General features: G+C 50.1%; 1 protein-coding gene across 2 annotated transcripts; it reads left to right on the plus strand.

The window, feature by feature from the left end:
- Positions 1-1,159: 1,159 nt before the first annotated feature.
- On the plus strand, positions 1,160-17,405 carry TBC1D21 (TBC1 domain family member 21). 2 transcript variants are annotated; one of them, XM_012475881.2, is made up of 11 exons: positions 1,160-1,386; positions 9,075-9,182; positions 9,319-9,422; positions 12,162-12,256; positions 12,792-12,902; positions 13,021-13,121; positions 14,046-14,142; positions 14,491-14,591; positions 15,595-15,711; positions 16,384-16,467; positions 17,260-17,405. In XM_012475881.2, exons 1-11 carry the CDS (start codon positions 1,327-1,329, stop codon positions 17,290-17,292), a joined length of 1,011 nt encoding a protein of 336 aa, XP_012331304.1. In that variant the 5' UTR covers positions 1,160-1,326; the 3' UTR covers positions 17,293-17,405. The 2 variants fall into 2 exon arrangements, with proteins under 2 accessions (XP_012331304.1, XP_012331305.1); XM_012475882.2 differs by lacking the exon at positions 9,075-9,182.
- The last annotated feature ends 980 nt before the right edge of the window (positions 17,406-18,385 follow it).

Genomic DNA, 18,385 nt, shown 5'->3' on the forward strand with positions numbered 1-18,385 from the left:
GCAGTGGGGAGAGGTAGATAATAAGGCGTTTTGATTTAAAAGGCCTCCTGCAGTGCTGCAGGCAAGCAGAACAGAAACAGTAAATGAAACAATGAATTGTGTCCACAGAAGACTTCCATATGGATGGTGATTCATTATGTTAATAAGGAGGTGAAAGCCAGAGGTTGACTGTATTCTGATTTCATGGCTGGGGAATCTGTAGCTCAGAAGCAGGGAGCATCCAAATTTGAGGTCAGAGTCCAAATTCCAACTCCCAGCTCCTGATTCCAATTTGGTTGGCCTAATTACTATCATCTCCTAATGACTAAGGAAGCTTTAGAGCCAGATGGGACCTGAGTAGAATGCAAGCCATGCTTAAGGTGGAGAACAGTGATGCTAGAGCCAAGCAGAGCCAACTCCTTGGATCCGTAAGTATTGAGCACCTCCCAAGTGCCAGGTGATGGCAGAACTGACATCGGGAGAGGGAACCACAGAAGAATCTGACGTTGACCCTGGGCTAGAGGAACTCAGGGTAGGAGGGGATATGGGGCAGGCACAAATCTCTGTCATACATACAGAGAGGGAAGTGAGATGCGATGTAAGACAGCTTCATTTATTCTCCCACTCCGTTATCATTCATTCAGCTACTCAGGCACCGTCCTAAGTGCTCTGGATAGAAAGCTAAATAAAACTGGTCTCCACCCCAGAAGCTACCATTCCAGGGCTGAAGCTGAGTCACCCCAGGAGGCATATCAAAACACATTCCCCAGCCCCCCAGATTCCAGCCCTGGCATACTGATTCCGAAACTTTGAAACTGGTACCCAAGACATCTGAAGCCTGGTTTTTAGGTATTCTTCAACTCTGGGCACTGGTTCTGGTGGAATAGGGAAGGAGTCCAGCTAGAGTTCAGAGGAAGATTCAGAGATAGAGAGCAAGGCTTCATGGCCCACCTCTCCCTGGAAGCCCTCCCTGACCAGCACAGCTCACACTGATCCCCACGTCCTCTATCTAAATCCAACCTCCACTACGGGTACTGCAGGCTTTTTTGTTGTTTGCTTTGTTTTGTTTTTGTGTAACTAGCAGGTTTAATCCCTCTGCTCCTGCATGGTTCTCATCTCTAAAGGTGGGTGCTCCTGTGTTCCGGGGTCATTGTGATGAGGGTTCCGGGGGCCTTGTGACACGCCGCTGGCTGGCTCTGTTCAAGTGCGAAAGGGTCAGGAGCAGCCCAGTTCCTCTTAGGGATGCAACCTATCTCTGAAAAGGAAGATCACAGTTACCTGCTGATTAAGCATCACTAGGGCTTCAAGTGAGCTCTGGTTAGAGCTGTTTAGAAGCCAGCGGGGGCCATGACCACCCTCTCTCCTGAAAACAGCCTCTCTGCCAGACAGTCGGCCTCCTTCATCCTGGTGCGTGTTCTTCGTCAGCCTTGAGTGCCTCCCTCCCCAGCCTCTGGTTGGCACTGGGACCATTTTCCCCTGCTGGGTGTAAAAAGCTAGAACCCTGAGATAACATAGAAGGTGGAGCCAGGGCAGTTGTACCTTAGTCTTACTGTCAGCCCAAGAACAGGACTCAGACATCCAAGCCCCCTTTTGCCTTCTTTCCAAGCCAGCAATCCCTTCTCCCCAGATGTCCTGTTCTAACGTTATTGAGTTGTAGGTTTGTGAGTGCAGGCCTGAAGATACTGACAGATTGTCATCGGCACTTTTTGCCAACAATTTTGGTATACTGCCACCAGGTGGCAGTAATGCTTTTGTTAGTAGGTAGTGCTAAACCCAGTTTACAAGATGTATCTCTATTGGTTAGAAGTTGGCTTCAGTCATAAAAATTTTCCACACAGTATGTTTTTCAAAATCATAACTAATTACAATAACTTTAGCCAATCTCGAGTCTCATTAATCATAATGATTAAGAGAGTGATACATAAAAATGCAAAATGGACACCTCTCTCCCTGAGTTTTAAATGTTATTGCTTTATTGCAAATTATCACCAGGCCTTGCTTTAAATTTTCTTTATATCTTTCTCATTTCTCTGAGCTTAGAGAAGGCTAATAAACTGTCACAAAGCATTTATTATGTACGATGACTGTCCTAAATGCTTTATTTACAGTCATTCGTTCTCGTGACAACTCTATGGGGTGAACAATGCTGTTATCTTCCTTTTATAAAAGAGAAAACTGAGTCACAGAGACTTCATAACTCGCCTACTGTTACACAGCTTGTAAGTGGCAGAGCTGGTATTCAGACCCAGACAGGTGGGGTGCAAAAACCAGTATTCTCAAAGCGTGGCACCCAAACCCGCAGCATTAGCGCCAACCGTGAACTTGTAAGAAATGCAGACGCTTGGGTCCCAGATCTTCTGAACAAGAAACCTGAGACGAAGCCCAGAGATTTGTGCTTGTGTTTGTTGTTTTTTGTTTTCTGTTTTTTGAGACAGAGTTTCGCTCTGTCGCCCAGGCTGGAGTGCAGTGGCACAATCTCGGCTCACTACAACCTCGGCCTCCCCAGTTCAAGCAATTCTCCTGCCTCAGCCTCCCGAGTAGCTGGGACTACAGGCACATGTCACCATGCTGGCTAATTTTTTGTATTTTTAGTAAAGACGGGTTTTCACCGTGTTGCCCAGGCTGGTCTCGAACTCCTGAGCTCAGACAATCCGCCCGCCTTGGCCTCCAAAAGTGCTGGGATTACAGGTGTGAGCCACGTGCCTGGCTGAGATCTGCGTTTTTTGTAACTCATCCCTCCAGGGGACTCTGATGCACAATTAGCTTTGTGAACCACTGTTTTAAACCATTTTCTTCATCACTGTGCTGTACTGATGATGCACCCTCCACACCTGGGTTGGTAACAATTGCTGAAGTGGGGACCCTCTGTTACTATTGGGAGTGTATCTTGTCCTCAGGTGAACTGGAGTAAAAAAGAGAACCCTGGCCAGGTGTGCTGACTCATGCCTGTAATCCCAGCACTTTGGGAGGCTGAGGAAGTTGGATCACCTGAGGTCAGGAGTTCGAGACCAGCCTGGCCAATATGGTGAAACCACATCTCTACTAAAAAATACAAAAAATTAGTCTGGCGTGGTGGCTGGCACCTATAATCCCAGCTACTTGGGAGACTGAGGTAGGAGAATCACTTGAACCCAGGAGATGAAGGTTGCAGTAAGCTGAGATCATGGGAGACAGAGGTTGCAGTAAGCTGAGATTGCGCCACTGCACTCCAGCCTGGGTGACAGAGAGAGTCTGTCCACCCCCCACCACACACACAAAATAAAAAGAACTTTAAGCAAAGTCAATGACCTTCCCTAGGCTTTATTGTAGGCTCTGTGGCTATGAGTATTCAGAGAAACTTGGCATCAAAACCCTCAAAAAGTTTTCCTTACCCAGCAGTATGCTTCCCAGGAGACTAGGAAAGGCAGCATTGCAGACTGTATACTTTCCCTCCTGGGTTACCAGGTCATTATGATACCCAGTGTCTGGGGAAGGGTGCTAATAGGTTAGTTGAGCAAAGAGCAGAGGAATATGAGAAGATGAAGGTTGATTTGAGAAGCCTCTGAGTTGACAATCTCCATCACATTAAAGGAGCCCAGATATACATTCTCTGATTTCTAGCATGGGTAGGTAGGTGGTGTGCACATAGAAAGGGGACTTCCAAGTGACCTTTCCCCCTTGACCTTCTTCGGGTCAACAGGCTTTTTGTTTTGATCCTTGACTTGCTAGTAAGTGTCTTAGATAGTCTTGTGGGTGGCCCATAGTTTGCTTAGGTTTGGAGAGATACAGGGAACTGGTGGGTGTAGAGAAATGGAGTTTCCTAGAAGGAAGAAGCAGTGACTTTTTTTTTTTTTTTTTTGAGACGGAGTTTCGCTCTTGTTACCCAGGCTGGAGTGCAATGGCGCGATCTCGGCTCACCGCAACCTCCGCCTCCTGGGTTCAGGCAATTCTCCTGCCTCAGCCTCCTGAGTAGCTGGGATTACAGGCACGCGCCACCGTGCCCAGCTAATTTTTTGTATTAGTAGAGACGGGGTTTCACCATGTTGACCAGGATGGTCTCGATCTCTTGACCTTGTGATCCACCCGCCTCGGCCTCCCAAAGTGCTGGGATTAAGCAGTGACTTTTTATAAACAAATTCAACCATGGCAAAGTAGGCAGGTGGCCAATTGTTGCAGGTAGAGGTTTAGAAATGCGAATTCTCTGAATACTCAACAGATGTCTTCTTGTGATGTTTCTAATTATTTCTGCCTTATTGTGTTGATGCTGTATCTTTTGTTACGGTGTGCTGTGCATGTTACTTTAATTTCGGTATCACGTTTTGTTCATTGTGTTTGACTTTTGTTTCATGTCTTTGTTCATCGTTTTTTTTTAATCATTGTAGGGCATTTGATTTTAAGGTATCTCTTTTGTTCACAGCTTGTGTAAGATACATATTTCTTTTTTATTTGAGTGGAAAATCCTTGCCTTTTAATTCCTTCCCACTGCCCCTCCCACCCCCAGCATGGTGTTAAACCCCTCTGAATCCATGGCTTTGATCATCGGAATATATAAAATAAGCATTAATTAGACACAGTTATGAGCAAATCCAACAGCTTTGGATTCAAACTTCAGCTCTGATGACTTCTGTGTGATCTCAGCTATGCTAATTAACCCTCCTATGGCCTCAGTTCCCTGATCTGTAAAACGGTACAGGAACTATACTACCTCATAGACAGCTGTGAAGGTTAAATGGGTTGATACATATAAAGTGCTTAGAACAGTGTCTGGCACATCATCAATACTGCTTTTTAATGTTTACAGCAAATAAGAGAATTTAATGCACTTATTTTCATAACTAATTTCTTTGGGTTTCTGTCATTTTTATGCTTTTACTTTTATTAATTCCTTCCTGTCTCCTGTATTACTTGCTTTTATTATTTAAAGTTAGTCAGAAGGAAGATGTCCTGTTCCTACAAATTCCTAATTTTTAAAGTCAAAAATAAAGCAATTTCTTTTGACTCCATCCTAATATCTAATAAAAAAATAGAATCTGTAGTTAAAAAATTTTCCCACAAGGAAAACTTTAGCCCAGATGGTTTCACTGGTCTACCAAACATTTTTTTTTTTTTAACTTTTATAAAGACGAGGTTTCACCATGTTGGTCAGGCTGGTCTTGAACTCCTGACCTCAGGTGATCCGCCTGCCTTGGCCTCCAAAGTGGATTGCAGGTGTGAGCCTTGGATTGCAGGCGTGAGCCACCACGCCCAGCCTCTACCAAATATTTTAAAAAGAAATAATACAAATTCCATACAGACACTTCCAGAAAATTTAAAAAAAAAATAGAGAAACACATCCCTACTCATTCTATGAGGCCAACATTACCCTGATACCAAAATTAGAGATATTACAAGAAAAGAAACTCACAGATAAATGGTTCTTGTGAACACGGATACAAAAATTCTAAATAAAATTTTAGCAAATAGAATCCAACAATGTATAAAAAGCATAGTGTATCATCACCAAGTGGGGCTTATCCCAGGAATGCCAGGCTTATTTACCATTCAAAATTATTCAATATAATTTACCATGCTAACAAACTCAAAAAAGAAAAGCCATATGCCCATTTCAATGATACAGAACATTATTTGACAAAAGCCAACAACCATTCCTAATTAAAAACTCTCAGCATGCTAGAACTGGAAGGGACTGTCTTCAACCTGATAAAAGGCATCTGTAGAAAGCCTAGAGTTAACATCATACTGAGTTGTGAAAGCCTGAATGCTGTTCCTCTAAGATCAGGAACAAAGCAAGGATGTCTGCTCTCACCACTTTTATTCAGCATTGCATTTGAGTTCTAGCCAGTGCAGTAAAACAAGAAAAAATAAATAAAAGGCATCCACACTTGAAAGGAAGAGGTTAAACTGCCGATATTCACAGATGAACATGCTCATCTATGTCAGAGTTGGAAAACTTTTTCTGCAAAGGTCACGATAGAATTTTTGGCTCTGTGTCCATTCGGTCTCTGCTGCAACTACTCAGCTCTGCCATTGTAGCGTGAAAGCAGCCACAGGCAGAAATGAGTGAGTGGGTGTAGCTGTGTCCCAATAAAACTTTATTTAGAAAAACAGATTGGAGGCCAGATTTGACCCATGGATCATAACTTGCTGACCCCTGGTCTGTGTCAAAAATTCTGTGGAATCCACAAGAAAGCCACTAGGAGTATTAAGTGAGTTTTGCTCGGTTGCAGGAATACAAGATCGATATATATATAAGTATATTGTGTTTCTATTAGAAATTTAAATTTTAAAGTAATACCCTTTATAGTAGCATCTGAAATATGAAATACTTACAGACAAACTTGACAAAATATATGAATGACCTAACACTGAAAACTACAAGACGCTGCTGAGAGAAATTTTAAAAGACCTACGTGCATGGAGAAATATATAGTGTTGATGGGCCAGAGGACTCGATCGTGTCATCAATTCTCCCAAACTGGCTTACAGATTCAATGCAATCTCCACCAGAATCACAGCTGCCTTTATTATAGAAATGGACAAGTTGACTAAAATCCTTATGGAAATGCATTTCTAAAGTTAAAGCATTTCCTTTTATAGTCAAGGATCCCGGGACACAGCCCAGCTTTGCCTGTTCCCTTCTGCTTCCTGCCACATTGCATGCTGAGTGCTGCAGTTTCTGAATGAGTGTAGGCTGGGAGAACATGATGACAATCGGAGGGGCAGAAAGCTCGCTCTGATGAGTGACAGTGTCTGTATGCAGGTGGGGCACCCATCAGGGCAGACCCTGCTTCCCAGAGTTAGGCCGACACTGAGATTTGCAACTTCTTGGACCCATATGTCCTATTTTGGTTCAGATGACAGGGCACGCATGAGTTATTTAAAAATGTGCTTCTCAATCCATTTCCATCAAACATACAGTTAGTGGAAATTGTCCCAATCTGGGGCCTGCAAGCTCTTATTTTTAGTTAACAATGTTGTTTTACTGTCTTTTATTTATTTATTTGAGACGGCGCCTCGCACTGTCGCCCAGGCTGGAGTGCAATGACATGATCTTGGCTCACTGCAATCTCTGCCTCCCAGGTTCAAGCAATTCTTCTGCTTCGGCCTCCTGAGTAGCACCCACCACCACACCCAGCTAATTTTTGTGTATTTTTTTTGTAGATATAGGGTTTTATCATGTTGACCAGGCTGGTCTCAAATGCCTGACAAGTGATCTGCGCACTTGGGCCTTCCGAAGTGCTGGGATTACAGGCGTGAGCCACCATACCCGGCCTGTTTTGCCTTCTAATACTTTAATACTCATGTGGTTTGTGGACCAGAAGCATCACCTGTCACTCAGAAGCTTGTTAGAAATGCATCACCTTGGGCCCCACCTCAAACCCTCTGAATCAGAATCTGCACCTGGAGAAGATCCTTAAATGATTTGTATGCAAATTTAATTTTGAGTCACATATCCAGATGTGTGCTAATGGGAAGTTGGGAGTGTGCGTATCGACATGTCTACTCAGCTCTGTCCATCAGCACATCTTTATGCCTGCAATGTGGCATTTCAAGGTATTATTCTCTCCAGCAAAAGGGAATACTCTAGGAAGAAAGGAATCTTCTCTTAGTCCAACAGGAACTCTAACTTCTAGCTGTTGCTGTTGCTGTTATTGTTATTATTTGAGACAGAGTCTTGCTCTGTTGCCAGGGCTGGAGTTCAGTGGTGTGATCTCAGTCACTGCAACCTCTGCCTCCCAGGTTCACGTGATTCTCCTGCCTCAGTCTCCCAAGTAGCTGGGATTACAGATATGCGCCACCATGCCTGGCTAATTTTTGTATTTTTAGTAGAGAGAGTTTCAGCACATTGCCCAGGCTGGTCTCGAACTGACCTCGAGTGATCCACCTGCCTTGGCCTCCCAAAGTGCTGGGATTACAGGCATGAGCCATTGCATCTGACTCTAGTTATTATTTTGTAAGCATTTTGAATTACTTTGCATGCGGTGCACTCATTTCTCTCCAACACACGCACACCCCACACAGATATATACACCACACACACACACACACGCACACACACATCCTTATCAAAAGCAGAAACCATCCTTTGTAATGAACTGTTCTACATTTACAGGAAAGGTAACGTGGAGCTCATAACTGTGTATAATTAATGCTTATTCTATATATTCCCATGATCAAAGCCGTATACATTATGACAGAAAATTTTAAAAATACAAGAAAGGCCGAGCGCGGTGGCTCACACCTGTAATCCCAGCACTTTGGGAGGCCAAGGCGGGCAGATCACAAGGTCAAGAGATCAAGACCATCTTGGCCAATACGATGAAACCCCATCTCTACTAAAAATACAAAAATTTAGCTGTGTGTTGGTGCGTGCCTGTAGTTCCAGCTACTCAGGAGCCTGAGACAGGAGAATTGCTTTAATCTGGGAGGCGGAGGTTGCAGTGAGCCGAGATTGCGCCACTGCACTCCAGCCTGGCACCTGGCGACAGGGCAAGACTCTGTCTCAGAAAAAAAAACAAAAAAAACAAGAAAAAGGATAAAAAGTACTTATTTCATATCACTCAAAGATAATCACTGCCGTATTTTCTGTCTTTTTTTCTAACAACTTTATAGTAGTCAATGCATTCAATATTAGAATTTATGTGGTGTACTTACTGTAACATATACCAGACATGATACATAGAGAGGTATTACTGTAAGTGCTGCAGCTGTAGTATAGAGTACATGGAGAAAATGCTAGATCTACAACTCTGTATTCTGCTTTTTTCTGTTAACATTTGTATTTTTTCAGATTATTATTCATTCCTTGTAAACAATATTTATATGCCTCACAATATTCCATTGAGCACATAAACCATAGTTTACTTAACTACCCCCTTATTGCAGAACATTTAGAATGCTTGCATTTTTCATGTTGGTAAGTAATGTGCAATGAAAATTATTGTGCACACAGGAGTTTTTCTATGTGTTTTCAGTAACCTCCTCAAGGTAGATTTCCAGAAGTAAGTCAGGCTGTGAGCTTTGATTCATATTGCAAAGTCCAGAACATGTTATTTAAAATCACACTTAAAAGCCGAAGGCTCCTAACATAAGGCTGAACTGATTGCTTTTGCCAGGTGAAGAGAAAACCACCCATTGACAAGACAGAATGGGACAGCTTCTTTGATGAGAATGGCCACTTGGCCCAGTCACGGGACTTCATTTGTGTTAACATCCTGGAAAGGGTGGGTCCCCAAGCTCCCCTTGGCCTTGCCCTGGAACTGGGGGCATGGATGGGCAGGGGGCAGGTGCGACATTGGATGAAACCCTTTCGGCAGGCATCTAAGAGCCCGTGACCCCCACCTCCCACCCCCACCCCAGGGTCTGCACCCCTTTGTGAGGACCGAAGCCTGGAAGTTCCTCACTGGCTACTTCTCATGGCAGAGTTCCCAGGATGAGCGGCTCACCGTGGACAGCATGAGGAGGTAGAACACGACCCTGTGGAGGTGGGAGGGGGCCCTGCAGGTGGCAAGTGCTGCCACCCTAGCCTGCAGACTGTCTTCTGACCCCCATGTGACTTCTCATTCCGAAAGGAACCCCGTGCCTCCTGACCCAGGCATAGTACACAGGAGGTGCCAATTCCTGACAGTGCCTTCTCTCCCCGAGCTCCCTTTACCAGCCCGCCGACTGCCAGGCATGGGCTCAGTCCCAGACATTCCTCTTACCCCTGGACCCCCAAGTCCCATCCTTCCCTAGGGCCTATGCATTCTCCCTTTGAGGCAGCTCTTGAACACAGCCTGCCACTCCTTCCCTGGGCCCCACCCCAACTCCACCTCCTCCCTGTCCCCCGTGGCTGAGCTGCCTCCTGGGTCTAGTCTCCTACCTCCCTGCCTGCACCCAGCATTTCCTCCCCGTGCCCAGGGGAAAGGTACAAACCCAGTATGGGCTGCCTGCGTTCTTAGATGAAACACTCTCAGTGGTGCCACTGGTAACGTTTCAAATAGTGCATCTTCTCTTCCAAACACTTCCTACTCCTAGCTCCACACCACCCACTCTCCCAGAGTCTGACATTCCAACCCCACTGACGGCCTCTCTGCCTCCTCATTTGCCCACCCGTTCCCCACCCCTGCCCCAGCACAGACCACATTTGCATGCCCCTCTGCCCCCGGCTCATCCTTTCTCCTCCCTCCACAATGGCTTTCTCTCATCTGTCAATCAAAAGCCCACCCTTATTTCAAGGCCCAGATCCCACAGTATACCGCCTCCAAGCAGCCCTCCCAGATCTTCCAAGGGAGCCAGGGAGGAGGCACTTTGGTTTAGTAGATAGCACACCAGCTTTGAACCTGTACTGTCTTGGATTTGGAAACCGGGTTCAAATTTCAGCACTCTGATTTACACTTGCCCATGAACTTCAGTGCTGACGTCTCAGTCTCCTCCTCTATAAAATGTGGGTAACAATCCATTTCACAGAGCAGCTGTGGGGGCTGAGTCAGATAATATAGGCAAGGCACCTGGCACAGGAGAGGAGTGAGTCGCTTTGATGATTTTGATGGGAATGCTCCCTCCCTGAAGCTGGGGGCCCTTGGCTTGCCCTTCTGTGACCCTTGTCACTTGGTCCTGCAGTAGTGAGACTGGAGCCTGTCTTCCCTCCCAGGTTGAATGCAAACAAGGGCAGAGGCTGCCGCCAGTTTGCCTTTGCCTCAGGCCTTCTCCTGACCTTGACGGTCCATAGGAGGGCTCTGTACACACTGGCTGAGTCAGACTGACTCCACTGCTGAATACCTTCCCATCAGAGGAACGGACTCCTCTGGATTGTGGCTGTGTCACTGTGTAGCCCGGGCTGGACTCACCCGTCTGGGAGCCTGAAGTAGGGGCTAGGTCCAGCCCCAAGGGAGTATCCAGACAAGATGTGGAAGAGATTCACACCTGAGGTTCAGCCAGAGGGGCCCAGGGTGGTATAGGGGTGTGAGGGCCAGGCTGGGGAGCTCAGAGAGGCTCAGGAATGCTGACAAGAGCCCACCTGTACTCATTTCCTGAGGCTCCCTTAGCAAGTACCACAAAAGGGGACTTCCAACAGCAGAAGCCTGTCCTCTCGCAGTTCTGGAGCCCAAAGCCCAGAGTCAATGTGTTGGCTCTTTCTGAAGCCTCTAGGGGAGAACCCTTCCTTACCTCCCAGCTTCTGCTGGCTCCTGTGTTCCTCACCTGGTGGCTGCCCCACTCCATTCGCTGCCCCCATGGTCGTGAGACCTTGTCCTCTCTGTGTGTCTCTTATATGAACAACGTGACAGCCAGGCGTGGTGGCTCACGCCTGTAATCCTCGCACTTTGGGAGGCCAACATGGGCAGATCACAAGGTCAAGAGATCGAGACCGTCCTGGCCAACATGGGTGAAACCCGTGTTTACTAAAAATATAAAAATTAGCTGGGCGTGGTGGCACGAGCCTGTAGTCCCAGCTACTTGGGAGGCTGAGGCAGGAGGCAGTCCCAGCTACTCGGTTCACTGCAACCTCTGCCTCACTTGAACCTGGCAGGCGGAGGTTGCAGTGAACCGAGATCGTGCCATTGCACTCCAGCCTGGGCAACAAGAGTGAGACTCCATCTCAAACAAACAACCAACCACAAAAACACACGTGTCATTGGATTTGGGGTCGTCGTGGACTCTCTCATCTGGAGATCCTTACCTTAGTCACATCTGCAAAGACCATTTTCCTGTGCACAGTCACATTTACAGGTCCTAGGGTTTAGGACATGGATATGTCATTTTGAAGGCCACCAAGCAGCCAGCAATACCAACTAATCACATTCTAATCAGGAGCACAAAACGCTGCCTCACTCAAAACTTCCAATTCCGAGGCACAGGTACCAGTATTATGCCCATCCTACAGGTGAGGAAACTGAGGCTTAGCGATGGAAAGTGAGGTCCCCAAGGCTCGCCCCCAGTGGCAGACACCCAGATATTAAAGCGTAGAGCCAGGATTCAGGTGCAACGGTTGGAGTACAGAGCCCAGGAGGTTAAACCGTCTCGGTTCTGTACTCCAGGTGCACGTTGTAGGACAGTTAGGGTGGCACAGCTGGAGACGGGGGAGAGCATCACAGGTAGGGTGCACGGCTGGCCAAGGGTGCTGCCCTGGATCTGCCTGAGGCCCCGCAGCTGCAGCTGCTCGGAGTTCTCCACTCATCAGAAGGGGAAGGTCACCTCGTTCAGCTTCAACTCTGTTCTCACAGGAAGAACTACAAGGCCTTATGCCAAATGTATGAGAAGATTCAGCCCCTTCTGGAAAACCTGCACCAGAACTTCATAGAGACTCGTAATAACATCAGTGAGCAAAGTGGGGTGGAGGGGGGTGGGCGAGGGGGTGGGGGGGTTTGAAGCCAACCCTGTTCCCTCTCAGCCACTTCCAGGAAAGGATGGCCCCAGGGTCCTAGGAGCTGTTTTGACTGGTGCCTGGAGTTTTGCCAGCTGAACCTTGGCAAATCCACCCCACCAGTCTCTCCTGGGTGGCCCTGGATGCCCAACACCATGTTTCCCTGGGCACACGATGCTCCTGCTGCCTGGTTTTCCTCCCTCCTTTCCTTGGCTTTGAATGAGGTTGCATTTGAACTTGACAGAGAGGAAGGGTGGAGGAGGACATTCCTGGCCAAGGGTACAGCCTCGTCAAAGGGTTGGAGGTGGGAAGAAACCCAGACAGCTCAGGGTGTGGTGAGGAACTGAGCCTGGCGGGGGCTGATGTCCCTTTCATAGCTCCCTCTCTAGGATGTCCTAGGGCCTGCCCATTGGCGTGGGGGAAGAAACTCATTCATAGACCTGCTGGATGTGATCTGGTGCCATCCACTTGCCTCTTGCTTCCAACCCAGCACATGACATTCAGAAACTCTATGACAAAGACCCCCTGGGCAACGTCCTCATCGACAAGAAGAGACTGGAGAAAATCCTGCTCCTGAGTTACGTCTGCAACACGCAGGCAGGTAAGCCACAGCCTCCTGGTCACCCTCCCCTTGTCAATGCCCTCCTGTGGCCCAGCCTAAGCCACGGGTCCAGGCCCTCCCACCCAGCCCCTCCTTACCAACCCCCTCTCCCCCACAGAGTACCAGCAGGGCTTCCCTGAGATGGTGATGCTCTTCCAGCTGATGGTGGAGCATGACCACGAGATCTTCTGGCTTTTCCAGTTCTTCCTGCAGAAAACGGTGAGGGCAAGACCTGAGGTCAGGAACGCCCCTCCCCAACCCCCACCACTCCCCAAACAACTCCTTGAGGCTAGGCAGGCATTGACAGTCCCAACCATTCCTTCCAGCCCTAAAACAGCCTCCTGGGTCTCAGAGGAGCCTGGGAGGGCGATGCCAAACCCAGTGGTTGGAAGTGCTGGTGGCGGGGCGGTGTTGAAGTAGAGAAGGGGGACGGAGCAAAGCTCTAGGTCCACCTCTCACCAAACCTTGAAAGAGCATGGCTGGCCAGGCCCAGGGATGGTGCCCTCTCCTGGCATTTCCTTCCCCAAGCACAGCTCTCCTGCCTGCATACTCTCCATGGCTCCCCGTGGCCTCCAGAATAAAATCCAATAACCTTAGGCAGTGGGGGCTGTTCCTTTCACTTAACCTGCATTCCAGGCACACCAGGGGACTCAGTAGTCCCCAGGGGCACCCACACTGCCCAGGCTGAGGGGTTTTGAAGGCACAGCTCCCTGGAACACCTCCCTGAAAAGCCTTTCCTCATGATCTGCGAGAGGCTGCCCAGAACCCTCCCTCATCCCTCCCTCCACATGTGCCTGCTGCCCTTCCCTGTTCCCAGCTGGCTCTGCCCCAGCACTATAGTGTGAGGGAAGAACTGGGCAACTGGGTTCACTAGACTGTGAGCCACAGCTGTGCGTGTCTACTACACACACACACACACACACTAAACAGCCACTCAGAGGTGCACAACGTATACAAACTTGCACACACAGATCACAGTCACAGACATAGATGCGTGCACGTACACACACACACACACACACGGGTCCAGCCCACAGATAGACACACAGAGCCTCCAGAAGTGAAGCTGGGGAAGCAGCACTGGCTCTTCCGGTGCCCTGAAGCTGAGGGCTCAGTCTCCCTGTCCCCCACCTTTGCGTGCAGGAGCACAGCTGCATCCTCAACATAGGCGTGAGCAAGAACCTAGACATGCTCAGCACCTTGATCACCTTCCTGGACCCCGTGTTTGCTGAGCACCTAAGTGAGTGGTCCCCACCTCCTGCCACCTCACCCACCCACCCCCCAGGGCAGGCATGGGAGGGGGGCCGGGACCCGGACCCGTCAGTCCCTAGTCATGGGGGGCACTGGAGAGCAGCAGAGTCGTTTGATCGCCTCTCCAGGTCCTGGGAGGAGGATTATCTTGACGGGGTTGGAGTCTGGACAGTTGAAAGTTGACTCTAAATCATCTCCCAGAGCAGCTGGAAAAGGGGCAGCAGGCTTTTTGTATTTCCCACGGGTTTTGCGTGCTCCGTGGTTTGGCCTCATCTGCATGTGTTTGCTGCATCGTATGTGTTTTCCCTGACTGAAGCCTCGTCTTCTCTCCCCACAGAAGGGAAGGGTGCAGGGGCCGTGCAGTCCCTCTTCCCCTGGTTCTGCCTCTGCTTCCAGCGAGCCTTCAAGTCCTTCGATGACGTCTGGAGGCTCTGGGAGGTGAGGCGCCCAGCTGGGGATCGCCAGGCTGGGCTCCACCCCTCGGTCACCAGACTGGGCTCCACCCCTCGGGCAGAGTAGAAGCTGCAAGTTTTCCTTGCCTCCCCCTTTCTTCCTGGCTTGGATGGGGTTTTATTAGGTCGGCAACGCTGCTCCCACCTTGCTGGAGGAAGCTGGGGCATCACTTTGTCCATATGTTCATTTAACACAAAGGCCTCGCTGGCTGCGCCTTCTGTGGGGCAGTTGGCACAGGAGGACCCTCCGGCCTGCGCGGTGGGAGCCTGGCCTGCAGCTCCGCCTCCCTGCTGCCCTGCCCAGGCGGCCTCCCCGTGCTTTCACTTCCCAGGCTGTCCTTCCCCGACGACTCCCCGGCCTTCTCCTTTCCCAGAGTGCTGGCTCCTGTGGAGCTCTCTGGAAGAAGGTGGGCCCCCAAGCACACCTGTAGTCTTGTGACCACAATCCCCGGGGCCATCAGCAGATGAACCCCCTGAGGAACGCCACTCTACCCATCACTGCCTTCGCGTGGCTGCCGCTGCCTGCAGAGTCCAGTCCAACCATCTACCTGCCGTTTAGGGCCCCACAACTCTGCTCCCACTGCCCTCCTCCTCCTTCCTGGCTGGCTGGTCTCCATGCCCACATCCACAGCCACTCTCAGGCCTTTGGGTCATTTAATCTCCCTCAACCCTTGCTTGCCAAAACCCCACTCAGATTCAACAGTTTCCTAGTGTCTCCCCGCACCCTGACTGCCTCCCTCCCCTTCCTCTATTTAATGAATTCCCTGAGACTTTTCTCTCGAATCCCCAGTAGACAGCACAATGACTGGAACCAGGGGTGTCTGTGAGCATGTGCCTGAGTGAGTGGATGAGTGAATGAATGAATGAATGAATGAGCAAGTCAGAAGCAAGGCCCAGGGATGGGACACGTGATTGGTGGGTACCTCACCATCCTCAGGGCATCTGCGTTCTTGGGCCACAGGCCCAGGCTCAGGCACCCTGGCCCACAGGTTCTGCTGACGGGGAAGCCCTGCAGGAATTTCCAAGTGCTGGTGGCCTACAGCATGCTGCAGATGGTCCGAGGGCAGGTGCTGCAGGAGAGCATGGGCGGGGATGACATCCTCCTGGTGAGTGCACCCCCAGGCAAGATGCCACCCCAGCTCCCGGAGGCCCTGACACCCCACCTCACCACAGCTGAAGGACTGGGGCTCATGGGGTGCTGGGTGTCAGTCCCACTTTTTCCAGGCAGGAGGGGCAATGAGAGCAAGTGTATGGAACACTGTGCCAAGGGCCTTTAATAGACTAGCTCGTGTAAGCCTCATGACAGGCTTGACACAGGGAGGCTGTCACTATCATCATCACCCCTAGTTAGCACACAAGGAAACGGAGGCCTTGAACAGTCCCACCTCACAGGTAACCCCGGGGCCCTGGGATATTGCTGAAGCAGAAGGACCTAGGGTTGTCCACCATTTAAAAAAGCTACTGAAGTCTTCGTTGGAAAAAAAAATCTTAGGTGGCATCCCAATTATAAACCAAGTCCTCCTTAGAAACCCCTAAGGTACTTCGGGGAACTCCAGGACTCCCTAGAGCCTAATATGAAAGCTAACATTTACCGTTGCCCCAAAATATAAAAGTTTAGGCACTGAGCCGAGCAGGCTGGGGAGAAGTCAGGTAGTCCCAGCGACTGCTAGGAGCAGCACCCTTCTTCCCTGGGTGCTGCAGGCAGCTGCCTGTGCCCAAGAGTGCAGGGAGATATTTGCACCAGCCCCACCCACAATGGCTCCCACGCTCCCACATAGGCCTGCAACAACCTCATTGACCTTGATGCTGATGAGCTGATCTCTGCCGCCTGCATGGTGTATGCTGAGCTCATCCAGAAGGATGTAAGTTGCCCCAGTGATTTGTCCTCCTCCTCCTCCCCTCCTCCTCCTCTCTTCCTCCTCCCCTCCTCCTCCTCCTCCCCTCCTCCTCTTTCTCCTTCTCCTCCTCTTCCTCCCCTCCTCCTCTCCCCTCCTCCTCTTCCTCCTCCTCTTCTTCCTCCCCTTTCTCCTCCTCTTCCTCCTCCTCCCCTCCTCCTTCTCCTACTCCTCCTCCCCTCCTCCTCTCCTCCTCCTCCTCTCCTCCTCTTTCTCCTCCTCCCCTCCTCCTTCCCTCTTCCCCTCCTCCTTCCCTCCTCCTCCTCTTCCCCTCCTCCTCCTCCCCTCCTCCTCCTCCTCTCCTCCTCCCCTCCTCCCCTCCTCCTCCTCCCCTCCTCCTCCTCCCTTCCTCCTCTTACTCCTCCTCCTCTTCCACCCCTCCTCGTCTTCCACCCCTCCTCCTCTTCCTCCCCTCCTCCTCCTCTCCTTCATCCAAGGAGCCTACCCTGATCTCCCAAATGCAGCCCATGGCAGATGCATTCAACTTCAGAGACACAGACTGTGCCACGTTCTCTGCCACGAACCCATGCATGTTGCTCCTCATGGTCTTCTTGCTGTTTGCACATGTAGCTCCTCCCTCCCTGAGCAGGCTGTGCTTCTTGAGAGCACAGCCCTCATCCCCCATTCCCCGTGTCCATCCCAGTGGGTCTGAGCACAGGTCTGGGCACCTGGGGTCAGGAGAATGTTGCTGCTTAGAAGAACCGAAGAATGAAAGCCACACACCAATGTCTGCACACCTCCTACCTGCCTCCTCCCTAGGTTCCTCAGACATTAAAGGATTTCTTCCTCTGAGGACACCAACGCCCACAGTGGACCAATGCCCTCGATGGACAGGATGAAGGTCAGGGGCACCGGAGTGAGGGCGTAGGTAAAACAGCTGCAATATAAACAGCCCTCTGGAAGAATGGTTTATGGTGGGCACTATGTGTTCTTTGACCTTGGGGGCTGGTGGGCACATGAGGGCTGACACAGGGCCGTACAATTGGAAGAGAGGCTGGCTGGCTGAGAGGCGTGTGCTGCGTCCAGGGAGGGTGCTCACTGGAAGACACCGTGTGGGTCAGTGGCTCGTGCTCGACTGAGAGTTTTCCGTGGCTGCGGTGGATCCACATCTGGAAGCAAATGGTTAGAGGAGAACCAACTCTGAGAGACTTGCAGACCCCTGTGGAGGACAAAACCGAGCACATTTCATAAGGATTAGTTCATCTGGACTCAGGTCCTGAGAGGAAGGCTGGCCCTGGGACTCTGCCCCTGCCCCTACTCCTCCCCGAGTCCTGTCATTTCAATGGCACAATTGAGTCACTTTTCCAGAGGTTTCCTGCTAGTCGGTGGAAGGGGCTGGCCTGGGAGGAAGAAATCTCTGGGAGGAAGGCGATTCCCTTCCTGGTTTCAAAGCCTTCCTCATAATTGTGCCTTCATTTATCAGCCTGCAAATGTGTACTCAAGCTACATTTTATTTTCCAGCCTCGATTAATCTCTCTTGAGAACTCATGCTCTGCCCTTGGCCGGGCAGTCAGATGCTCCGTGCAGAAAATGTGCAACCCACCTGCTTCCCCGGGCTATGCCACAGCCCGGAGCCCCTGCCCAGCCTGCCCCTGCTCTGGCTGGCCTCTCTGAGGGGTCCCCCGAGGGAAGACATGGAGATGGCCCAGAGGGGCTGAAACTGCAGAAGGGTTGGGGCTGACTTGGTGCACCCAAGAGCTGATCAGCAACACACACACACACACACACACACACACACACACACACACACATACACAGCCCTTCCCAGTGACTACAAGTTTTCAGGAGAGCTGACACATGGGCAGAAGGGATCACTTGCTTTTGCTGTGAACCGGTCCTCAGGGGTAAGGCATGACCACCCCTCTCACTCTTCAGCCATCTGCCC

This window comes from Aotus nancymaae, unplaced genomic scaffold (assembly GCF_030222135.1).
Source record: "Aotus nancymaae isolate 86718 unplaced genomic scaffold, 86718_ANA_hifiasm-v0.15.2.pri h1tg000003l, whole genome shotgun sequence".
Lineage (NCBI taxonomy): Eukaryota > Metazoa > Chordata > Mammalia > Primates > Aotidae > Aotus > Aotus nancymaae.